Source organism: Lepidochelys olivacea (assembly GCF_965140295.1).
Source record: "Lepidochelys olivacea isolate rLepOli2 genome assembly, chromosome: 2".
In the NCBI taxonomy this organism is placed as follows: Eukaryota; Metazoa; Chordata; order Testudines; family Cheloniidae; genus Lepidochelys; species Lepidochelys olivacea.
The window spans coordinates 230,259,541-230,279,506 of record NC_140412.1 but is presented as its reverse complement, the minus strand read 5'-3'; the positions used below and the strand labels follow the sequence as shown (position 1 = coordinate 230,279,506).

Genomic DNA, 19,966 nt, shown 5'->3' with positions numbered 1-19,966 from the left:
CAATATCTGTAAATGATCTCTATCCTCATAATGACTCCATGTAAATGCGGAGTGGGGTGGGTGGCAAACCAAATGACATTGCAGGGAGGGCTTAATTCTGGAAATTCTCAAATTTTGGGCCACTGATGATTTTTGCCTGCACTATTAATATCTGCCTTTCTGGGTGTGAACTAGATATTTTAATACAGGGATTTCATGTCCCAAGACACAAGGCTAGATTCTCATGTCCTGCCAAATTGCAGCAATGGAGGTAGAGAGGCCCGGGGCTTTAAGCTACTTTTGTGGGCCCCAGATCCTTGGTTTGACCAGTAACTGGTCTGGCCCCTGACATATATAAGAGCAGTCCTGGGGCTCCTCTAACTTGCACCCTCTGTGCAAAGGCCTTTCTGGTAGTCAGTGATTGCTGGGATATGGGGTATAGGCAGGACATCAAGGGAAATTTGGAGCCTTGGTATAATGTGATTGCTGGGGTCCCACCCCCTTCTATTTCACTTTATTTATACATTAGACACCTCGAGATCCTGGTGCAATTGTCCCACTTTCCCCCCCTGTCTTGTCAGGTCTGGATATAGGGATGCCCTGGCTATGCCTCTCTCCTTTCTCCCCAGTGTGTTCCCCTGAGCAGGAGGCTGGGAATGGGAGTGGTTTAGCAGCTGCTACAACAGCTGTAAGCCACTTAAGATTTACCCAGACAGAGGGAAATCTAAGGGGCAGATCTACTGGCTTTTCAGTTGCTTTGTGCCATCAGATCAGGGGGTCTGCGTCTGGTCCACTGTGTTTTTGGGTCTTTTTATCCCCATAATAACTGATCAATTTAAGAACCATGGGAGAGGGGCAATTTCTTATATGCAGGGGAAATGCATTGTATGTTTCTACTGTTGAGTGTTTTACAATTGCACACTTGCAATTGAATAAAGAAAGATTAATATTGAAACCACCAAATGCCAAGAAGTTAATTCATCTGTTGTGGCTTGGCAGCTTGCAGTCATGCTTAGTAAGCTGATGGGAATTGCATTGTCTTGTATTTTATGGTTTTGAAAGTCATGGGAAATAATATGATTACAACAATAGGAAGCCCCATAACAAAAATGTGAGCGAATCAGTCGAAGTCACTGGGAGCAGTGGGAGCACTACACCTCTGAAAATCAGACTATAGGTTTCTAAAATTAGCCAAACAAAATTCAAGGTCATGGTGAACATTTTGACCCTTTCTTTTTGCCTCAATTTCTGCACCTGTAAAAATGGAAAAACTGAGGCACAGCGAGAAGAAAGTCAAAATTAAAGCTAGTGGTGCTCACGCACTTTTGTAAACCGTTTTGAGCTCCTCAGATGAAAATTTAATTGCTAAGCATTATTATTGTTGTTATAACAGCTACTATGGAGTATGAGCAATTCCACTTTGTATGGCAGGTAATGATAGCAAAAGCAGAGATTGAAATGGAAAAGAAAATAGTGCTACTGTGGCTAAAGTGGTAATGCTATTATGACATATTTCATCGAATTATAGAAGTGTAGGCCTGGAAGGGACCTCAGTAAGTCATCTAGTCCAGTCCCCTGCATTTAAGGCAGGACTAAGTAAAACTAGACCATCCCTGACAGATGTTTGTCTAACCTGTTCTTAAAAAGTCCAATGATGGAGATTTCACAACCTCCCTAGGCGATTTATTCCAGTGCTTAATGATCCTGACAGGAAGTTTTTCCTAATATTCAACCTAAACCACCCTGCCTGCAATTTAAGCCCATTGCTTCTTGTCCTAGCCTCAGAGGTTAAGGAGAACAATTGTTCACGCTCCTCCTTGTAACAATTTTTTTACGGACTTGAAAACTGTTATGTCCCCCGTCAGTCTTCTCTTCTCCAGACAAACAGCCCCTTTTTTTTAAAATCTTCCCTTATAGGTCATATTTTCTAGACCTTTAATCATTTTTGTTGTTCTTCTCTGGACTTTCTCCAATTTGTCCACATCTTTCCTGAAATGTGGCACCCAGAACTGAACACAGTACTCCAGTTGAGGTTTAATCAGTGCGGAGTAGAGGGGAAGAATTACTTCTCGAGTCTTGCTTTCAACACTCTTGCTAATACATCCCAGAATGATGTTTGCTTTTTTTGCAACAGTGTTACACTGTTGACTCATATTTAGCTTGTGATCCACTAAGACCCCCAGATCCCCTTCCGCAGTACTCCTTCCTAGGCAGTCATTTCCCATTTTGTATGTGTGCAATTGATTATTCTTAGCTAACTGGAATACTTTGCATTTGTTCTTATTGAAGTTCATGCTGTTTACTTCAGACCATTTCTCCAGTTTGCCCAGATTATTTTGAATTTTAATTCGGTCTTCCAAAGCACTTGGAAGCCCTCCCAGCTTGTTATGGTCCACAAACTTTATATGTATGCCATTATCTAAATCATTGATGAAGATATTGAACAGAACTGGATTCAGGACCAGTCCTTGCAGGACCTTACTCAATATGCCTTTCTAGATTGACTGTGAACCACTGAAAACTATTCTCTGCGAATGGTTTCCCACCCAGTTATGCACCCACCTTATAGCAGCTCCATCTAGACTATATTTCCCTAGTTTGTTTATGAGAAGGTCTTGTGAGACAGTATCAAAAGCCTTACTGAAGTCAATATATACCACACCTACGGCTTCCCCCCATCTACAAGGCTTGTTACCTTGTCAAAGAAAGCTATTAGGTTGCTTTGACATGATGTGTTTTTGACAAATCCGTGTTGATGGATATCTTATTGTCTTCTAGGTGTTTGCAAATTGATTGCTTAATTATTTGCTTTATCATCTTTCTAGGATAATGTTTAGATACAGTGTTTAAGAAATCCTAGCTTTAGGATTTTCTATTATCAAACATGTATCCTTTCTTAATACATGCAGGGAGTGGAGGGAGGCTGTATCTTTAATAATGTGGGAATGGGTGAAATTATAAAGAGCTAGACTGAAATACTGAGGGTGTGATTGTCAGCCTGGCCTGACTTGGGAATCTGTTTTTACACCTACAAATTTGTGAGCACAAATCATTGCAGGCACTGTACAGCTATTTAAATGTCTGCCTCTGCTTGTACCCACAGATAAGGTATTTTAGAGATCTGAATCACCTAATTTGTTCCTACATATAGTTGCAGGGGCAAAATTACACCTGCGAAAGCAGAAGCCACTGTTTAAAAATCTGGCCCTTATTTTCAAAAAGCCCCCTACTTCTTTCCCCATCCCCAGCATGAATGCAGCGAGGAAGGCTTCCATAGCAGAAGTACTTTAGGAAGGGGGAGTTGGCAGCTTCCCCACTTCCTGCCACTCCCCTCCTCTTTTCCCCACTGATGACTTCTGTACCTCTGCCCCTCTATCTCATGCTCCACTGCCTCCCTGCAGCATTGCCTGACATGTGAGCCGCTCACGCTTGAGGATGGGTGGAAATGACTCACTTAAAACTGGGACCCAAATCACATCAGCTAGGAACCTGGGGAGAAATCAGCTTTGTGAAAAGGAAAAGTACTGCAGTGCGATCAGTTTATGAGCATTAAAGAGAATGTTATTTTAAACTAGAGAAGTTCTGTTGCTGGGATACATTACGTGGTTGACACTAGCTGTGAGGACATTTCCCATTCATTTAATGATAAATTGAGGGGCCTCAACCTCAGGACCAGTTGAGGAGTACTGTGCGAAGCTGCTTTTACACTTTCCTAACCAAAGGGCTGCTCTAAGTTGCACTAGCTGGAACAGCCTCCATAGGGCCATTTTGTGGACCCAGGATCATTGGCGTATACCATGATTTGCCCATGTCTTTCCCTATCCTGTCTTGAAATGCCCCCTACACCAGAGTGTCCCAGAGTGAGTGGCATAGAACTAGCTTTACACTACGTGGCAATTCCCCAACCCACCTGGAATCCCCGGCTTTCTACTTAGGGTCACCCTCTGGCTGATGTACTTCCTGAACAGCACCAAGCAGCTAGACAGGGGTTGTCGACCTGGTCCCAGATTTTGAAGTATCCCAACATTCTGTCAATTGTTTCAGCACATCTCTAAAGAAAAACAAAAATTATGATAAAATTGGGCCTGACCACAAGAATACTAAGGCTCCCACTGATTCTGTTGGGAATCTTTTCCCCTAGTTTCCCCAGTGCAGCTAAGGTAATTGTGAGAATGCCCTCATTTCTACTGACTAGCAACCATGTAGCTGCTACTTTGATTCTCTTCAACTTCTCTGTAAGTGTGTATCTGGTTAAATATCTCTAAACCTACCTATTTTTCAAATGTGTGTGTAAGTAAGAAGGGGGATTACTGTGTGGGGGTAGCATGTTAGTCGGACACCAACATGTTGGTCTCATACAACACACACATTTTCTCAAATAAGAGAGACAAAGCCAAGACAAAACGGCAGTGACTACACAACCAAACGGTGTCCTTGCAAATGGATTTTTAGTTTAGTCATTATAGGTCAGTGATTTCTCCCCAAACTTTTGCCATTATGAGATCACAGCCCAAATGATTGTACAGTATTTGCATGTTAAAAATGTGCTGATATCTATTTTTATGTCCAATCATAGTTGTCAGATGGTTTTGTTTCTATAGTACTCAATTGACTGGCATGCTTTGCTACTTCAACAGGTTGTGGTGGAGAACTCTCTGGTGCATCAGGATCTTTCAATAGCCCTGGCTACCCAAATAGGTACCCAAGCAATAAGGAATGTGTCTGGTACATTGATACAGCACCTGGGAGCAGCATTCAACTCACTGTTCAGGAACTCGACATGGAATATCACTCAGCCTGCAACTATGATGTTTTGGAGGTAAGAGCTTTGGTTGCAGCACTCTATAGCATGCTGGTTATGCATGTTTCTGTCTGGAGCACAGAAACAAGACCTGCACTACCATATCCTCCAATATGCTGTCTTTGATTATGCCAATGTCAGAGTTTTCAGAGGAGGGCAAAAAACCCCTAGAGAAGGTGTTTATTTCTTTGGCTGTCAATCTAGAGGCCCCAGTCAAGAACAGGGTCCTACTGTGCAAGGCACTGTACATGCACATAGTAAAAGGCAGCACTGCCCTGAGACCCTCTTAGTCTTTAAATAAAGCATGTAACTGGGCAGTACTATACCATAAGTATACAGTTTCCTCATGCCAAAGGATAATCCACATAATGGAGTAATAGGAAGGAAGCAGCTAATTAAGGTGAAGGCCCCTTGTAGAGCCCTACAGTAAGAAGATGACTCTCATAGATCATCCAATCAGTAGTGAAGGGGAACCCCTGTTCTGGAACAAATGTGTGTGTTAATCTCTAGTAAGAAACATCTCTTGGCTACATATAGCCAAATACCCTGGTCGTTTAACATTCATACACACTGAGATGTAACACAATTGAATTCAGGATTCTTGATTCTAAAACAATGCATCCGTGCTTGGAGAGAAAACTAAGGTCCCAATCCTGCAAAGATTTGTGCACATGCTTAACTTTATGCACTGTGGGTACTAGTCCTATTGACTTCAGTGTCTTTGCAGGACTGGGGCTTAAGGGAGTAGCTCCATTAACTCAGTTTCAGTAGCAGAGGCAAGTGCTCTTCTGTCTCGTAGCTGATATGTCATATTCCAGCACTGATCCCTGGTGCACTCACCCAGGTGCACACACCAGTTCCTCACAATGCCTAGAAAAGCCATACTCATGGTTATTAGATGAACATAGCATAGCTCTGGGTTTGTCAAGTTACTGGTGGTCGGGGGGAAAGGATTTATGCCCTCGTGATTGTTGTGCATCCAAAGATTAGCTTTAGCATCGCACAGCTTCATCACTTCCCTTGTGTACAGTGGGTGGAGCTTTGTGTATTACACTAAGGGTATGTTTCCTCTACAAACCGCAGTAGACCTATATCAGGTTGACTTACAGTTACCACAGTAATTACTGTGGCAGGGCATGTCCCTGCTACCCTCCTTGGGTTGGTGGTGCATGTCCTCACCAGGAGTGCTTCCACCCACCTGAGAGGTTTCAGAGTAGCAGCCGTGTTAGTCTGTATTCGCAAAAAGAAAAGGAGGACTTGTGGCACCTTAGAGACTAACCAATTTATTTGAGCATAAGCTTTCGTGAGCTACAGCTCACTTCATCGGATGCATACTGTGGAAAGTTTAGAAGGTATTTTTTTCATGCTTTGTGTGTATATAATAAGATCTTCTAAACTTTCCACAGTATGCATCCGATGAAGTGAGCTGTAGGTCACGAAAGCTTATGCTCAAATAAATTGGTTAGTCTCTAAGGTGCCACAAGTCCTCCTTTTCTTTCCACCTAAGAGGGACAGTGAGGGAAGCTGATAGCTCGGTCTCTTAGGACTGCTGGCAGGTCCTGAGAAGGAGCCTGGCTGCCTCATGGGCTCACGGTGGGCTACCTTCCCCCCCACCCCAGGGGGAAGCTTCTTGCCCCCAGGGAGTGGGGTCCAGCTGCTCCAGCTTCTTGCTCCCCTGCTCCCCGCAGGGAGCAGGCAGATGGACACCATGGCTTCTCACCCTGGCTTCCAGCTGAGAGTAGGAGGAAGCACCCCTGGGCTTCTCACACCAGATCCTGGCTGGGAGTAGGGTCCAGCCACGCAGCTCTCCAGGAGAGTGAGGGCTTCCACCGTGAAATTGACAAGACAGTATATGTAAGGAATGCAGCATCTACATCAGGGGTTGGCAACCTTCGGCATGCAGCCCATCAGGTAATCTGATGGCAGGCCGTGAGACATTTTGTTCACGTTGAAAGTCCACAGGCATGCCCCCCCGCAGCTCCCTGCAGTTCGCTGTTCCCAGCCAATGGGAGCTTTGGGAAGCAGTGGCCAGCACATCCCTGCAGCCCGCGCCGCTTCCCACAGCTTCCATTGGCTGGGAACAGCGAACTGCGGCCACTGGGAGCTGCGGGAGGCCGTGCCTGAGAACAATCAATGTAAACAAAACGTCTTGTGGCCTGCCAGCGGATTACCCTGATGGGCTGTGTGCCGAAGGTTGCTGACACCTGGTCTACACAGACACTGTGGCACCCTTACTAGACCAACATAAGGCTTATGACCATGGGCAATGGGTATCAAAGGCCGTGGGAGGCTGAGACTCCCCAAACAGCCTTGCAGAGCCCTGCCCACGCACCACCCCCAGACCCCCTCCTGCTTTCAGCACTCTGCAGCTCTTCACCCGTGGCTGGGGCCCCAGGTGGGGAGCTGGAGCTAATGGGGGAAGGCCTGCGGCCAGGATCTCTGGGTTGCAGGAACCAGTGCTCGTGCCGCCCACTCACCCAGCCCTCCGGGGCTGGGGGGCTGCAGCGCCCATCTGGCGCTCTTGGCTCTTGTGGTGGAAGGGCAGAAGGGGTAGGGGCTAGCCTCCCAGAGCCTGTGGTTCACCCGCCGCCCATGCTTATGCCTCTTGTAGAGGTGGAGTTATTATGTTGATGTAGTAGGGCACTTCCATCGGGGAGGAAGGCTGTAGTGTAGACACTGACATAATTAGGTTGACGTAAACTGTGTCGTGTAGACCAGCCCTAAATTTATTATTTTCTAGCTCTTCAGATTAGAAAACACATGTTCAAACCAAATTATTACCCTGGTTCAGTGGAAATAGAAGATAATGGTGAACTGTGATCAGGGCCTGTTGTAAGTTGGCCGTTTTCTCTGCTGCGGTCTGGTACAATGGTCCTACTGTATCTGAGCACCACACTCCAAAGTTCTGCAAAACCCTACCAGAATCTTGAAATCCCAGCCGTTGTCACTTGTGATGCATTCAGATCAGCACTCCGCATGGAGAAAGCACAGTTCAGCATGGTTCCTTTTTTTTTTTTTAAAAAACAAAGGCAAAAATGTTGAAACTTAGGAGCCTAAAGTCAGGTGCCTGAATTCGTATTTAGCTACCTAGCTGGAAAGTGGGGGAAAAAGTAGAATAAAATGTTGAGCTAGTGCAAATATAAATAGCAGCCTCGCTGTGGTACTACTGGTATTGGAAGTGAAGCAGTGCCAAGTACAAACCCATCTGAAACCAGTGGGTATGTACTCAGCATGGCTCTGCTGCTACCTATGCTTACATTGCTATTTCTTCTCCTTGGGCTGCCACCTTGACGTGGTGGAGAAGTTTGCGTATACTTAAGACCCTAAGAACAATGCCATCGGGAGCCCTGTACTCCTGGTAGGGTCACCCATGGGGGTAAGGTCGAAGGTGAGGTACCAGGCAAAGTGTAGCCCAATACAACACAACCCAGTATGAGACCTCAGTGGCAGAGCAGGCAGATGAAGCAGGATCACCACTCAATGGCTCCCCCGCATTAAACTACTCATCCACAGGCTGCTCTCACAGGAGGAACTTTTTTCCCACCTCCACCCATAAAAGTTCTGCAGTGATGAGTGAGTGGCGATAGGGATAAGTGAAGTGATCACCAAGAATCCCTAGTCACAGATCCACACGCAGGCAGTGACTGCAAGATGGTCGTCATGTGCCCCTGAACTGGAATGGGGGGCATTTTTGGCAGCTGTGGTCACGACTGAGCACACCTTTTCAAGAACCCCTCTGCTCACCCCATACAGAGAAGGGGCTAGAAAAAGTGCCCCAAATATAAACTATTCCACCATACCTGACTGGTTAACTGCATTCACTCCCAATGTGGTCAAAAACCAAAAACGTTTCTTGCAACTCGGACTGTCCGTACCCTACTAGATGACTCAAAAAGTGAAAGACCCAAATGCAGAACAGCAATAATTGCCCAAGAATTCTCGAGGTACAACATCAACATCGCTGATTTCAGTGAAACAACATATGAAGATGAAGACCACTTGAGGTAAGAGGGTGGCGGTTACACTTTCTTCTGGAAAGTTAAACCAGCAAGCAGTAGGCAAATACACGGTGTTGACTTTGCAATCAAGAACCTTCTATTCAATCGCCTGACTGAACTCTTTGTTGGCATCAATGAGCGCCTTATGACCTTCCACATCCAACTGGTCAATAAGTCATTTGCCACCATTATCAGTGCATATGCACCAACACTTGACGCTGATGAAGAACAGAAAGAATCCTTCTACACTGACCTTGATAAAATTCTGTAATCCATTCCAAAAACAGATAAGATAATCTTCTCAGGGGACTTTAATGCAAGAGTTGGCCAAGATTCTAACATATGGAGTAGCACCACTAGGAAGGAAGGAGGGGGCAATGGCATCCTTCCACTCAGCCCCCATTGCCCCAAGCTCCTTTCTGCAGACTTGCAACCCCGGCCCATCCTGCTCCTTACCTCTTGACAATGGCAGCTGGAGAGCAGTGGATGCTGGTCAGGTGCCCAGTTCTGAAGGCAATGTCATCACCACCAGCAGCACAGAAGTAAGGGTGGCATGGCATGGCAGCGCTGCCTTCAGAGCTGGGTGGCCAGAGACTGGCAGCTGCTGACTTGCAGTCCAGAGATGCTGGGCCTATGAACTGCCAAGCTGAAAGGTGCTGGAGCTCAGCCCTGGCAAGCTCCAGAAAAAATTAAGCACTGATGGTGCCTCCCAACCACAGCACCCATGTTGCCTACCCATAAGGCCAGCTCTGCCCCCTTTCAAAACAATTGCACCTTCTAGACTATGTCATTGTAAGAAAACAGGATCTAAGAGATGTTCAAATCACCCATGTCATTAGAGGAGCCGATGATTGGTGGGCTGACCACCACCTGGTGAGGTCAGTCATGTTTATCAGGATTTCACCAAAACATAGAAAGCAACCCAAATCATACAGATGGCAATAAAACATCCAAAGACTTCAATCCTCTCAGTGCACGAAGAAAAATTCCAAACACTCCTCAGTGAAAAACTGACCATATGAACACCTGCAAATGACAACACAAGTGTCTAAGACCGGGAAGCCCTAAAACAGACCATCCATGAGGTGTGCGAGGAATCCATCATACCTGCCACCATCAGGACTGGTTTGATGACAACAACATTGAGATCACAAACTGTTTTGGGCCAGAAGAGAAAATCTTTCTGTGACTGGCAAAACCACCCATCATCCAGTCAGAAGCAGAGCTCTTTCCATGAGCTCAAAGTTGAAGTTTAAAGGTGGATCCGAGAAATCAAAAACAAATAGTGGGAGGACAAAGCAAAAGAAATCCAAGCATTCACTGATAGACATGATATGTGGAGCTTGAGACAAAGACCCTGTACAGACCAAGCTCATATGGCCTCACACCACTGAGATCCAAAGATGGTAGAACCCTTAAAGATGATGAATTCATCAAAGAGCGCTGGAAGAAGCACGAGCAAAAGCTTCTAAATCGAGAATTGACTGTGACTGACGACACCATCAACTCCATCCCTCAGCACCCAGTCTGGGAAACTTGCCAACCCACCAACACCTGAGGAGGTCTGCAAAGCAATTAAACAAATGAAGAACAATAAAGCACCAGGTCCTGGTGGCATGCCCGCTGAAGTACTGAAAATGGGGGGGGGGAGAAACACTGATTAACCAGCGTCACTTGCTGCTCCTCAAAATCTGGCGAACCGAAGAAATCCCCGCCGACTTACGTAATGCATAATACATCTTTGCCATTTTCAGAAAGGGAGACAGGGCTGACTGTGGCAACTATTGCGGTATTTCTCTCCTCTCCATCACTGGGAAGATTCTTTCTAGAATCTTACTGGATCGCCTGCTCCCTCTTGCAGAGAAATAACTTACAGAGTCCCAGTGTGGATTCAGACCATCATGAGGCACCACCGACATGATTTCTGCAGCCAGGCAGATCCAGAAAAAGTGTCAAGAACAACACCAGAAGCTGTATATGGCCTTTATGAATCTGGCCAAAGCCTTCAACTCTGTCAACCGTGAGGCTCTGTGGAAAATCATGTCAAAGTTTGGCTGCCCAAGCAAATTTATCACCATTGTAAGATTCCTCTCTGACTAAATGACTGCCTCCACCCTGTGCACCCTCTACCTCTGAGCCCTTTGTTATCCAAATTGGTGTAAAACAAGGTTGTGTACTGGCACCCACCCTTTTCTCCATTTTCCTAGCAGCGATGAAAACCCTAATCCAAGACTGTCTACGACAGGGCATTGGCATCCAATATCAGACTGACGGCAACCTCTTCAACCTTTCTTGTTTCCGTGCCAGAACTAAAGTAATATCAGCAACAATAACTGAACTCCAGTATGCAGATGATTGTGCTATAGTTGCACACTCAAAGGAGGATCTACAAACAGCCCTTAATTGCTTCTCTGAAGCTTACAAAAGCCTAGGGCTAACTCTGAACATCGGCAAAACAAAAAGTCTCCACCAGCCAGCTCCCGGTCAATCACCAGGCCTACCAAGGAAGATCTACATTGACAGAGAAGAACTGGAAAATGTATAACACTTTGCCTATCTTGGCAGCCATCTCTCACAGAGAGCAGACATAGATGTCGAGATTCAGCACAGAATCCGCTGTGCCAGCCTTGCCTTTCGCAGACTGTTTCACCTGATGTTCAACAATCACAACATCAGAACACTAGACTTTTAGTTAATCAAACAGTGGTAATCACAGCTCTCCTCTATGGCTGTGAGACTTGTGTGACCTACAGAAAACATCTGAACAACCTGGAACACCAGCACCAGCACTTTCTTCAGAAGATCCTCAACATAAAGTGGGAGGATCATTGCACTAATGTCAGTGTCCTCATAGCGGCCAACATCTTCAGTGCTGAGGCCCTGATTATCCAGCACCAGCTGAGGTGGAGCAGGCACTGTGTGCACATTCGTGATGTAAACTTACCAAAACAATTGCTATACACCCAACTCACCAAAGGAGAAAGGAAACAGGGAGGCCAAAAGAAACATTTTAAAGACATCCTAAAGATAAACATGAAGAGATGTGGCATCAACACCACTCACTGGGAGACTGTAGCCCAGGACAGGGATAACTTGCAAAGAATTGTCAGAGAAGGGAACGTCCATTTTTTGGAAAAATGCCCGAAAAGAAAAGACAGACAACTGTCATGTAGTGATCACAGCACAACTCTGACTTCCGACACCACTTGCAATGTCTGCCAACAATCCTAGTCACCAAAAGACCCATAAAAAAAAACACCTGTGAAAGAGATCATCCTCGACCTTGCGGGATCACCGACGAATTTGCTATTTATAGTTGCGCTAACTCAATGAGACCTAGCACAAGTATGTGTACACGAGCAGGGGAATCACACCCATAGTTCATAGTGTAGACAGCCTAAATGTAGTTCACCCAAGTTTCAAAATATTAGCCGAAGCATATGTCACAAATATAAACGGAAGGGTAACCACCTTTCTGTATACAGTGCTATAAAATCCCTCCTGGCCAGAGGCAAAACCCTTTTACCTGTAAAGGGTTAAGAAGCTACGGTAACCTCGCTGGCACCTGACCCAAAATGACCAATGAGGGGACAAGATACTTTCAAATCTGGAGGGGGGAAGTGGAACAAAGGGTTCTGTCTGTGTGATGCTTTTGCCGGGAACAGATCAGAAATGCAAGCCTTCCAACTCCTGTTAAATTAGTAAGTAATCTAGCTAGAAAATGCATTAGATTTTCTTTTGTTTAATGGCTTGTAAAATAAGCTGTGCTGGAGGGAATGTATATTCCTGTTTTTGTGTCTTTTTGTAACTTAAGGTTTTGCCTAGAGGGATTCTCTATGTTTTGAATCTGATTACCCTGTAAGGTATTTACCATCCTGATTTTACAGAGGTGATTCTTTTACCTTTTTTGTCGTTAAAATTCTTCTTCTAAGAACGTGATTGATTTTTCATTGTTCTTAAGATCCAAGGGTTTGGCTCTGTGTCCACCTGTACCAGTTGGTGAGGATTATTATCAAGCCTTCCCCAGGAAAGGGGGAGTAGGGCTTGGGGGATATTTTGGGGAAAGACGTCTCCAAGTGATCTCTTTCCCTGTTCTTTGTTTAAAACGCTTGGTGGTGGCGGCATACTGTTCAAGGCCAAGGCAAAGTTTGTACCTTGGGGAAGTTTTTAACCTAAGCTGGTAAGAATAAGCTTAGGGGGTCTTTCATGCAGGTCCCCACATCTGTACCCGAGAGTTCAGCGTGGGGAAGGAACCTTGACAGCATACAAAGCTCCAAGCCTCATCCACAGAGTAAAGCTCCCCTCTGCCATGTGAAAGCCACTTCTTCGGAGTGCAAGAAACTGTAGATGACATTGCGTTTGCTGTTAGAAATCCCCTTTGAAATCAGGCATTTCCAACACATGCATTCTAGAAAAAAATAAACTGCACTTTCCAGTGCTTCAGAAATGGTCCCACATCATGTCAATACTGGCCACTGTGATCGTTCTTCAGACTTCTCATGATGTGAGGGCTTCTGTCAAAGAAACAGAGTTCAGTTGCCTTTTAAAATGCTGCACGGACCATGTCTTGAAAGGAAGTCATTTCCTGACGTGCTACAGTAAAACAAAAATGACACTTGGCCAGGGCATTTTCTTGGCTTTTGATGGGGGTGTTTTTACATTTTAAAATAATTGAAGAAATCCCTGTTGGGCAATAATGAAAGTGTTTAAAATTAACCTTGAAAACACATACACAGAAAAATTATGTTTCCATTGTTAGTTATTTAATGTCCTATTTATCATCCATTAGCATTTTGTAAACTTCAGAGGGGAATTTTGTGCTGCCATAACAAGATAGGACTGTGAATTGGAAATGAAAGGATTTTGCCAATGTATCCTTTCCTTTTACTTAAAAATAAAGAGACAGGTTGATTACATCTTAATGTCACAAATAACTTTGTCTCTCCATCAAAGCCTATTCCTCTCTTACCAAGCAGTCAGTCTAAACAGGGACCAGTTTTATTCTCAGAAATCTGTGTCATGATGATAGCTGGCCACATAAAAACAGCCTCTCTGTTGCTCGTAACTCAGGAATGCTGACTTGATTGTAACAATAAATGGAGCTAACAGGGCAGAAGCAAAAGATAAAAACAGACTAAAACCACCAGCTTTATTGAGATGCCCAGCACCCCAATTAAAAAAAACACGTTATCTCTAAATCAAGTGCTCTATTCAGATTACTTTATTTTGTATTTATGTTTTTGCAGCTCAGACATACTGTAGTTCTGCATGAACCACACCCTGGAATTCTTTCCATCCTTTCTCCCCTTTTTTGTTTTAGACATTCATGTGGTAACTATTGGTTTTCTCCTCTGTAGCCAAAAGTAACATTTTATTGCTTTTTGTCATGGAAACACTCTGGCTTGTTTTTGCTGCAGCCCTTTTGAAAGTATCTGATCAGTTGAACTGGCACAAAGGAGAAAAGAAAATCCACTCCTGACTGTAATAAAGCAACAATTGCTTGGCTCTGACTAGTCCTTTTGATTTTGAAACTGTACAGAAGACAAATGTGAAACAGGCCAATAACATAAAAGGAACCAACAAATTCAGTTTCCACTAACGTTTTCTTCCCTCTGCCCTTTTGGTTTGATGGTCTCAGCAATAAGTAAAAAGAAAAGGAGGACTTGTGGCACCTTAGAGACTAAGTAATTTATTTGAGCACAAGCTTTCGTGAGCTACAGCTCACTTCATCAAATAAACGTGTTAGTCTCTAAGGTGCCACAAGTACTCCTTTTCTTTTTGCGAATACAGACTAACACGGCTGCTACTCTGAAACTCAGCAATAAGTATAACTCTTCAAGATGGGCCAAATTCATTTCACCCTGGGTGTAACACCACAGAAATCAGGGGATTTTATGTCAGGGTTGAATTTGGTCCACAGCATGAAGGTGTCCTCAGGAAAGTGGGAATACTTTGCGGGCAAGTCTACATTACAGCCCTACATCTGTGCAGCTGCGCCACTGTAGCATGTCTGGTGAAGACGCACTATGCCAACGGCAGAGCGCTCTCCCGTCCGCATAATTACTCCACCTTGGTGAGTAGTGGAAGCTGTGTTGGTGGGGGGAGAGCGTCTCCCACTGACATAGCGCCAGTGTGTACGGTGCGAAACTTGCATCGCTTTGTGGGGGGAGAGCTTTTTCACACCTCTGAGCAACGCAAGTTAGATCATCTTTGGCTGTAGTGTAGACCTCCCTGAGGATATCTTAGAGACATATGCATTATTTTCATTAGATTTCAGTGATTTAGGGGTTGGAGTTTTTTTGGCCAAATATTGTTACCAGACAGGCTTAGACGATTTAGAACAGGGGTTCTCAACCATTTATCTTTCTAAGGCCCTCCCCCCGCATGCTGTAGGACATCACAGCCCACCCGTGCCACAACAACTGATTTTCTGCATATAAAAGCCAGGGTCAGCATTAGGGGGTAGCAAACAGGGCAGTTGTTGGGGCCCCATGCTACAGGGAGCCCCATGAAGCTAAGCTGCTCAGGCTTTGGCTTCAGCCCCAGGTGGTGGAGCTCAGGGCCTCGGGCTTCAGACCCATGCAGTGCGGCTTCGGCTTTCTGTCATGGGCCCCAGTAAGTCTTACGCTGGCCCTGCTTGACGGACCCCCTGAAACCTGCTTGACCCCTGGTTGAGAACCACTGATTTAGAATATGTTTGTGGCTACACACTGTGCTAGAGCTCTGAGTCCGGGGCGGGACCACAAGCAAGAGAAAAACGGATCACATTGTGAACAGACTTTGTTCTGACAGTTGCAGGAGTTGTTAGCCCCCTCAGACATCCGCATAGTGAGGTTTCACTGCTGAAAAGGAGCTTCAAGCACAGACACATGCTTCTTCCCAGGACTGTTGCTGCTTCATTATGAAGCCCACATTTGAACAGCAATTTCATTCATTCTGATTTCTCAAGAATGTCTTTAGATAATTGGTGACAGAGGAGCCATTATAGATTCAAATCATGCTGCTTCTCTCTGGAAGCAAAAAATGTGCTCCCATCCAAAATTAAAACAAACATTCAGGCAATTAGGCTTGTGAAATCAGCCACTAAAAACAAAGACTGAAACCTCTTGATGTTCTGTAGAGTCTGTAGTAGTTAAAAACTTATTTGTTACTCCCTAGAGGGACTGAAGGTGCAGAGTAGGAGGTGCTGCTTTGTCCTTTCTACTGAATGTTTTCACTGGCAAAAGGCCAAGTTGTTGTCTCCCCACGCCTGCCCCCCCGCCCCATGTCCCTAAGAGCAGGGCTGGGTGGGGCATCCCATTGTGGTAGGGCACAATGAAGCAAAATATGTAGAGCAGCCTTGCATTTAGCCCTGGCGTTTAGGGGGTGGAGGCATTGGTTCAGGATTCTAAAAGACTTGAGTTGAACTTTGGCCTCGAGCTTAGACAGCACGAGGCTCAAAATGTCAGAGGGAGTCTGTTAACAGATTGTATTTGCTGCTGTCTGCAACTATTTTCAGAAGAGACCAGAAGTGGCAATGGCACATGGAAAGTTGGTTCTTGTGGTATTCCCATCCCAAAACCTGAAGGTGAATTCACAGGGCTTTTCTGAACCTTTTGAAGTTCACCAGATTATTAAAACACTGGGACAGATTCAGCCTGGGTTTCTACTTGTGTCTCTTACCAGAATTCTAAGCACAGGGCCCTGGTGGTAGAAAGCCTGCTGGAGTTTGTTGCTACAATTTATCATCTTCTAATGTAACGTTAGGGGCCAGAACAACTACAGATTGGATTGGCACTGGTTGAGAATGGGCACAGACATTTGTTGAACAACTGGGGAAATTGTTGTAAACTGCAGGGGTGTGAATAGTGCTTATTTAGTGGGTGGAGCAGGACCTTGTCTGGTGATTGGGGTTTGGGTTGCCATCTGTCCAGTTTTCACCCGGACAGTCTGGGTTTCAGCTTGTGGGTCCAGGTACCATTTGACAAGGCCTGATGTCCGGTTTGTTTGTTTTTTTCTCATCTGTGGAAACCACTCGCCGCCAATTTGAATTTAACTCACTGAGAGATGTTTACCAGCGAATGATCACCACCCTTGTGAGGACGGGTAGAGAGCCCAGCCAGTCACAGCCTGCAGCCCGCCCTCCCTTCTCCGTCCACTCCCAACCACCCAACTGGAGAAAGTTCTGAAAGTTTCTCAGACTGAAGTTTGGGGGGGCATAGGAACTGGGCAGGTGTGGAACAAATGTGTGTGTGTGTGTGTGTGTGCTCCCCTCTTCTTCTCTCTTGGGTGGGTGTGCTGCAAAAAGGGGAGCATCTGTTTCACTTCCTTATGCACTCCCACTGTGTTTGCAGATGAGTGGGACCTTCTTCTTAGGTACTAGTGCAAATGAGGGGAGTCCCTCTCCCAGTCTGGGCATCCATGTAAATGTAGGGAGGAATCCTCCCTTTCATCCCAGCTGTATGTGCAAAAGTGGGAGCGCCCTTCCCCTGCTCCCCAGAATGGGTGTGCTGATGAAGCAAACCTCCCACTGCGTGTGTGTGTGCACGCATGTGCGTGTGTAAAAATAGAGAAGTTCAAATGCGTGTCTGTAAATGAAGATCCCACATGTGTATGCAAACTGTGCTTATTACCCCTAGGATGTGTAGGCAGATGTACCTCAGAGATGGCAACCTTATGGCAGTAGGAGGGAGAGGATCGAGCTAAGGGGCAGAGCCTTGGGGGGTCAGGGAAGAGGTAGAGCAGGAGTGGAGCCTCAAAAGGAAGAGGCAAAGCAGGGGTGGGGCCCCAGAGATCAGGTTACCAGCCATTAGAAAAGTGGCAACCCTAGTTGGGGTGGCAGTTTGGAGTAGTGGTAAATGTAGATTCAGGAGTTTACCAGGCCGTGGGTAAAGCTGAAGTTAGGGTTGAGAAGCCAAGCCAAAGGTCAGAACCAGAGTCAGGATCAGGAGTAGGCAGGGAGTCAAAGATTAGATTAGGAGTCAAGGCTGGACTGGAACAAGACTGGAGCAAGGACTTGAGCCAGGCCACAGAGGGACAGGAACAAGGACTGGAAGCAGGAGTGAGGCAATTGCAACTGCAGTCATGATACCCATTGAGCAGCTGCTGCGATGCTTCTGCAAAACTCAGGTAGCAGGCCGCAGGCTCCTCTGCCCAGTCAGGAAGCACCCATTTGGAGAAGGGTCATAGTGCCCAGCTGGGCCTGCTGGATTGCCTAGCAACCATGCTGAGAGCCTGTTGTGCTCCTGACAACAGTAATCCGGTATATCCTCTCAGCAGCCTCCACCCTTGGGCCCCTACTTAGGCATCTACGTCCAACTGACTTTCAGTGGGGCTTACGTGGGGGACTTTCAGTGGGGCTTAGAAAATTTTACCCAGCATCTGCCCTTCCTGCAGCTGCAAGAAGCCATGCTAATGAAGGGAGGGCAAGTCTGGCCCACCAATTACAAATAGGCCCAAACCAAACCCCAGATCCAAACTTTGGAGAATTTGAAGAAGAATTACATAGTTCCACTCTATTCTGACTACACAATTCAAGAATCATTTGTTAAAGTGTGGAACGGTGGTGGTGGTAATGGTGGTGGGCTTGATGGCCTTTCAGTATGATACTATCTGAGAATCATGACAGATAGATTTTGGTGAGATTAACTCTGTTAAATAAGAAGCAATAACACCCAAATGCCTGTGTTTTGCATTCTGTGGAGATGAGAATTTTTAACAGTACCAGGAATACCTTTGTCTCTAAAGAGTTTTAGAAAGACTTCATCTTACTTCCTTGATCAAGGCCCAATTAAGTCAATGGAATTACAGAGTGAGGTACCATCAACCTGAGCAAAGATGGCAGAATCTGGCCTAAAACTAAGAAGTCAGTCCAAACACCCCGAATGAGGACAACTAATCAGCATACGTTTCAGGGAAGAGATACAGGCTGTATCCACAAGAACAAGAAAAGCACATGTTTGTGTCCTCACAAAAACAATGTTCTAATTGCATATAGATATAGTTTGGAGGGGATGGTGTGGGGGGGAAAGAGGGCTTAAGTTCCAGAAGAAGACTCTTACTTAATGCATGGACCATGTGAAAGTTCATCTAAAATCTTGAACTCACTCACAGATGGTGGCTCAAGGTTTTAGTGCCCCTGACAGACATCAGATGAACTTTCAGAGGATGGTACATTGACCATGCAGGAGAAGAGAACCCAGTTGTGAGGTCAATGTGTGAATAACCCTGTTGGTTTTGGCTATCACTCCTTAATATCCTTTGAACAACTTCTGTTCATATTATAAACACACTGAATATGGGTAGTTCTAAAATGTTATCTTTTTCATGGCTGATCGGTTTGAGCATACTGCAACAGTGAGTGTGTTTTTTAACATTTGAAGTCATGGTCAATAATTTTAGGGCCTTGGGTTTTTGAGTTAATTTTGAATGTTCATAATATAATATTTCCCAAATACTGCACGTAGTAAGGAAAGCCATCTGCACCATTGATTGTGATTTACTCGGTTATGGTGAACTGTCTCTTTAAAAGGCTTTTACCTCCAATTTTTCTTCTATTTCCAGATCTATGGTGGACCTGATTTTCTGTCTCCTAGGTTGGCCCAACTGTGTGTTTCAAGACCAGCACAGAACCCCCTCAGAGTCTCCAGCACTGGCAACGCCATGGCAATCCGATTCAAGACAGATAGAAATAGGAATGGGAGGGGGTTCAATGCCACTTGGCAAGAAACACCAGGAGGTGAGTTTGTGGGGACCATTGCTGATGAAAACTGACAAAGTCCAGTAAGAAGCGGGGATGAGTGAACTTGTTTTGCATTCATTTTTAACCATTTCATATATTGCAGGTTTGAAAGTTTGACTTGAACCAAAACGTTACTGGATTTGCATTTCATTTAAGAGAAACTATGAAAAGTGGATAGGGGAAGAAAGACAAATTCTAATGGGAAAATAAATGCAGTAAATAAGCTGTATGTAGTATAAGCACTTGCTGCAGCGTGGTCTTGTGTGGGATTCTTCTATCCATAACTAATCTGAAAGGCTCCCGTATAGCTAGACAAAAATGGTTTTTTTTGTTTTTTTTTTAAATTCAGTGGCTCTTTTGGTTTTAAATTACAAAGTGAAGAAAGATCTGAGAACTCAAACTAGTTTTGAGAACCTTGTGAACTCCAAAAATATTTGGAGTGATTAGTAAAACCTTAACTCTGTAGGG

At 45.1% G+C, this 19,966-nt stretch overlaps 1 protein-coding gene across 2 annotated transcripts in view; it reads left to right on the top strand.

Annotated features, from left to right (window-relative positions):
- The window catches only part of CUBN (cubilin), a 227,628-nt gene that overhangs the window by 97,428 nt on the left and 110,234 nt on the right, over nucleotides 1–19,966 (top strand). For both annotated transcript variants that reach the window (XM_084618746.1, XM_084618745.1), the window contains 2 exons: nucleotides 4,617–4,798; nucleotides 19,321–19,495. In XM_084618746.1, coding sequence (XP_084474872.1) covers nucleotides 4,617–4,798; nucleotides 19,321–19,495 — 357 coding nt within the window. The remainder of the gene's footprint in view (nucleotides 1–4,616; nucleotides 4,799–19,320; nucleotides 19,496–19,966) is intronic.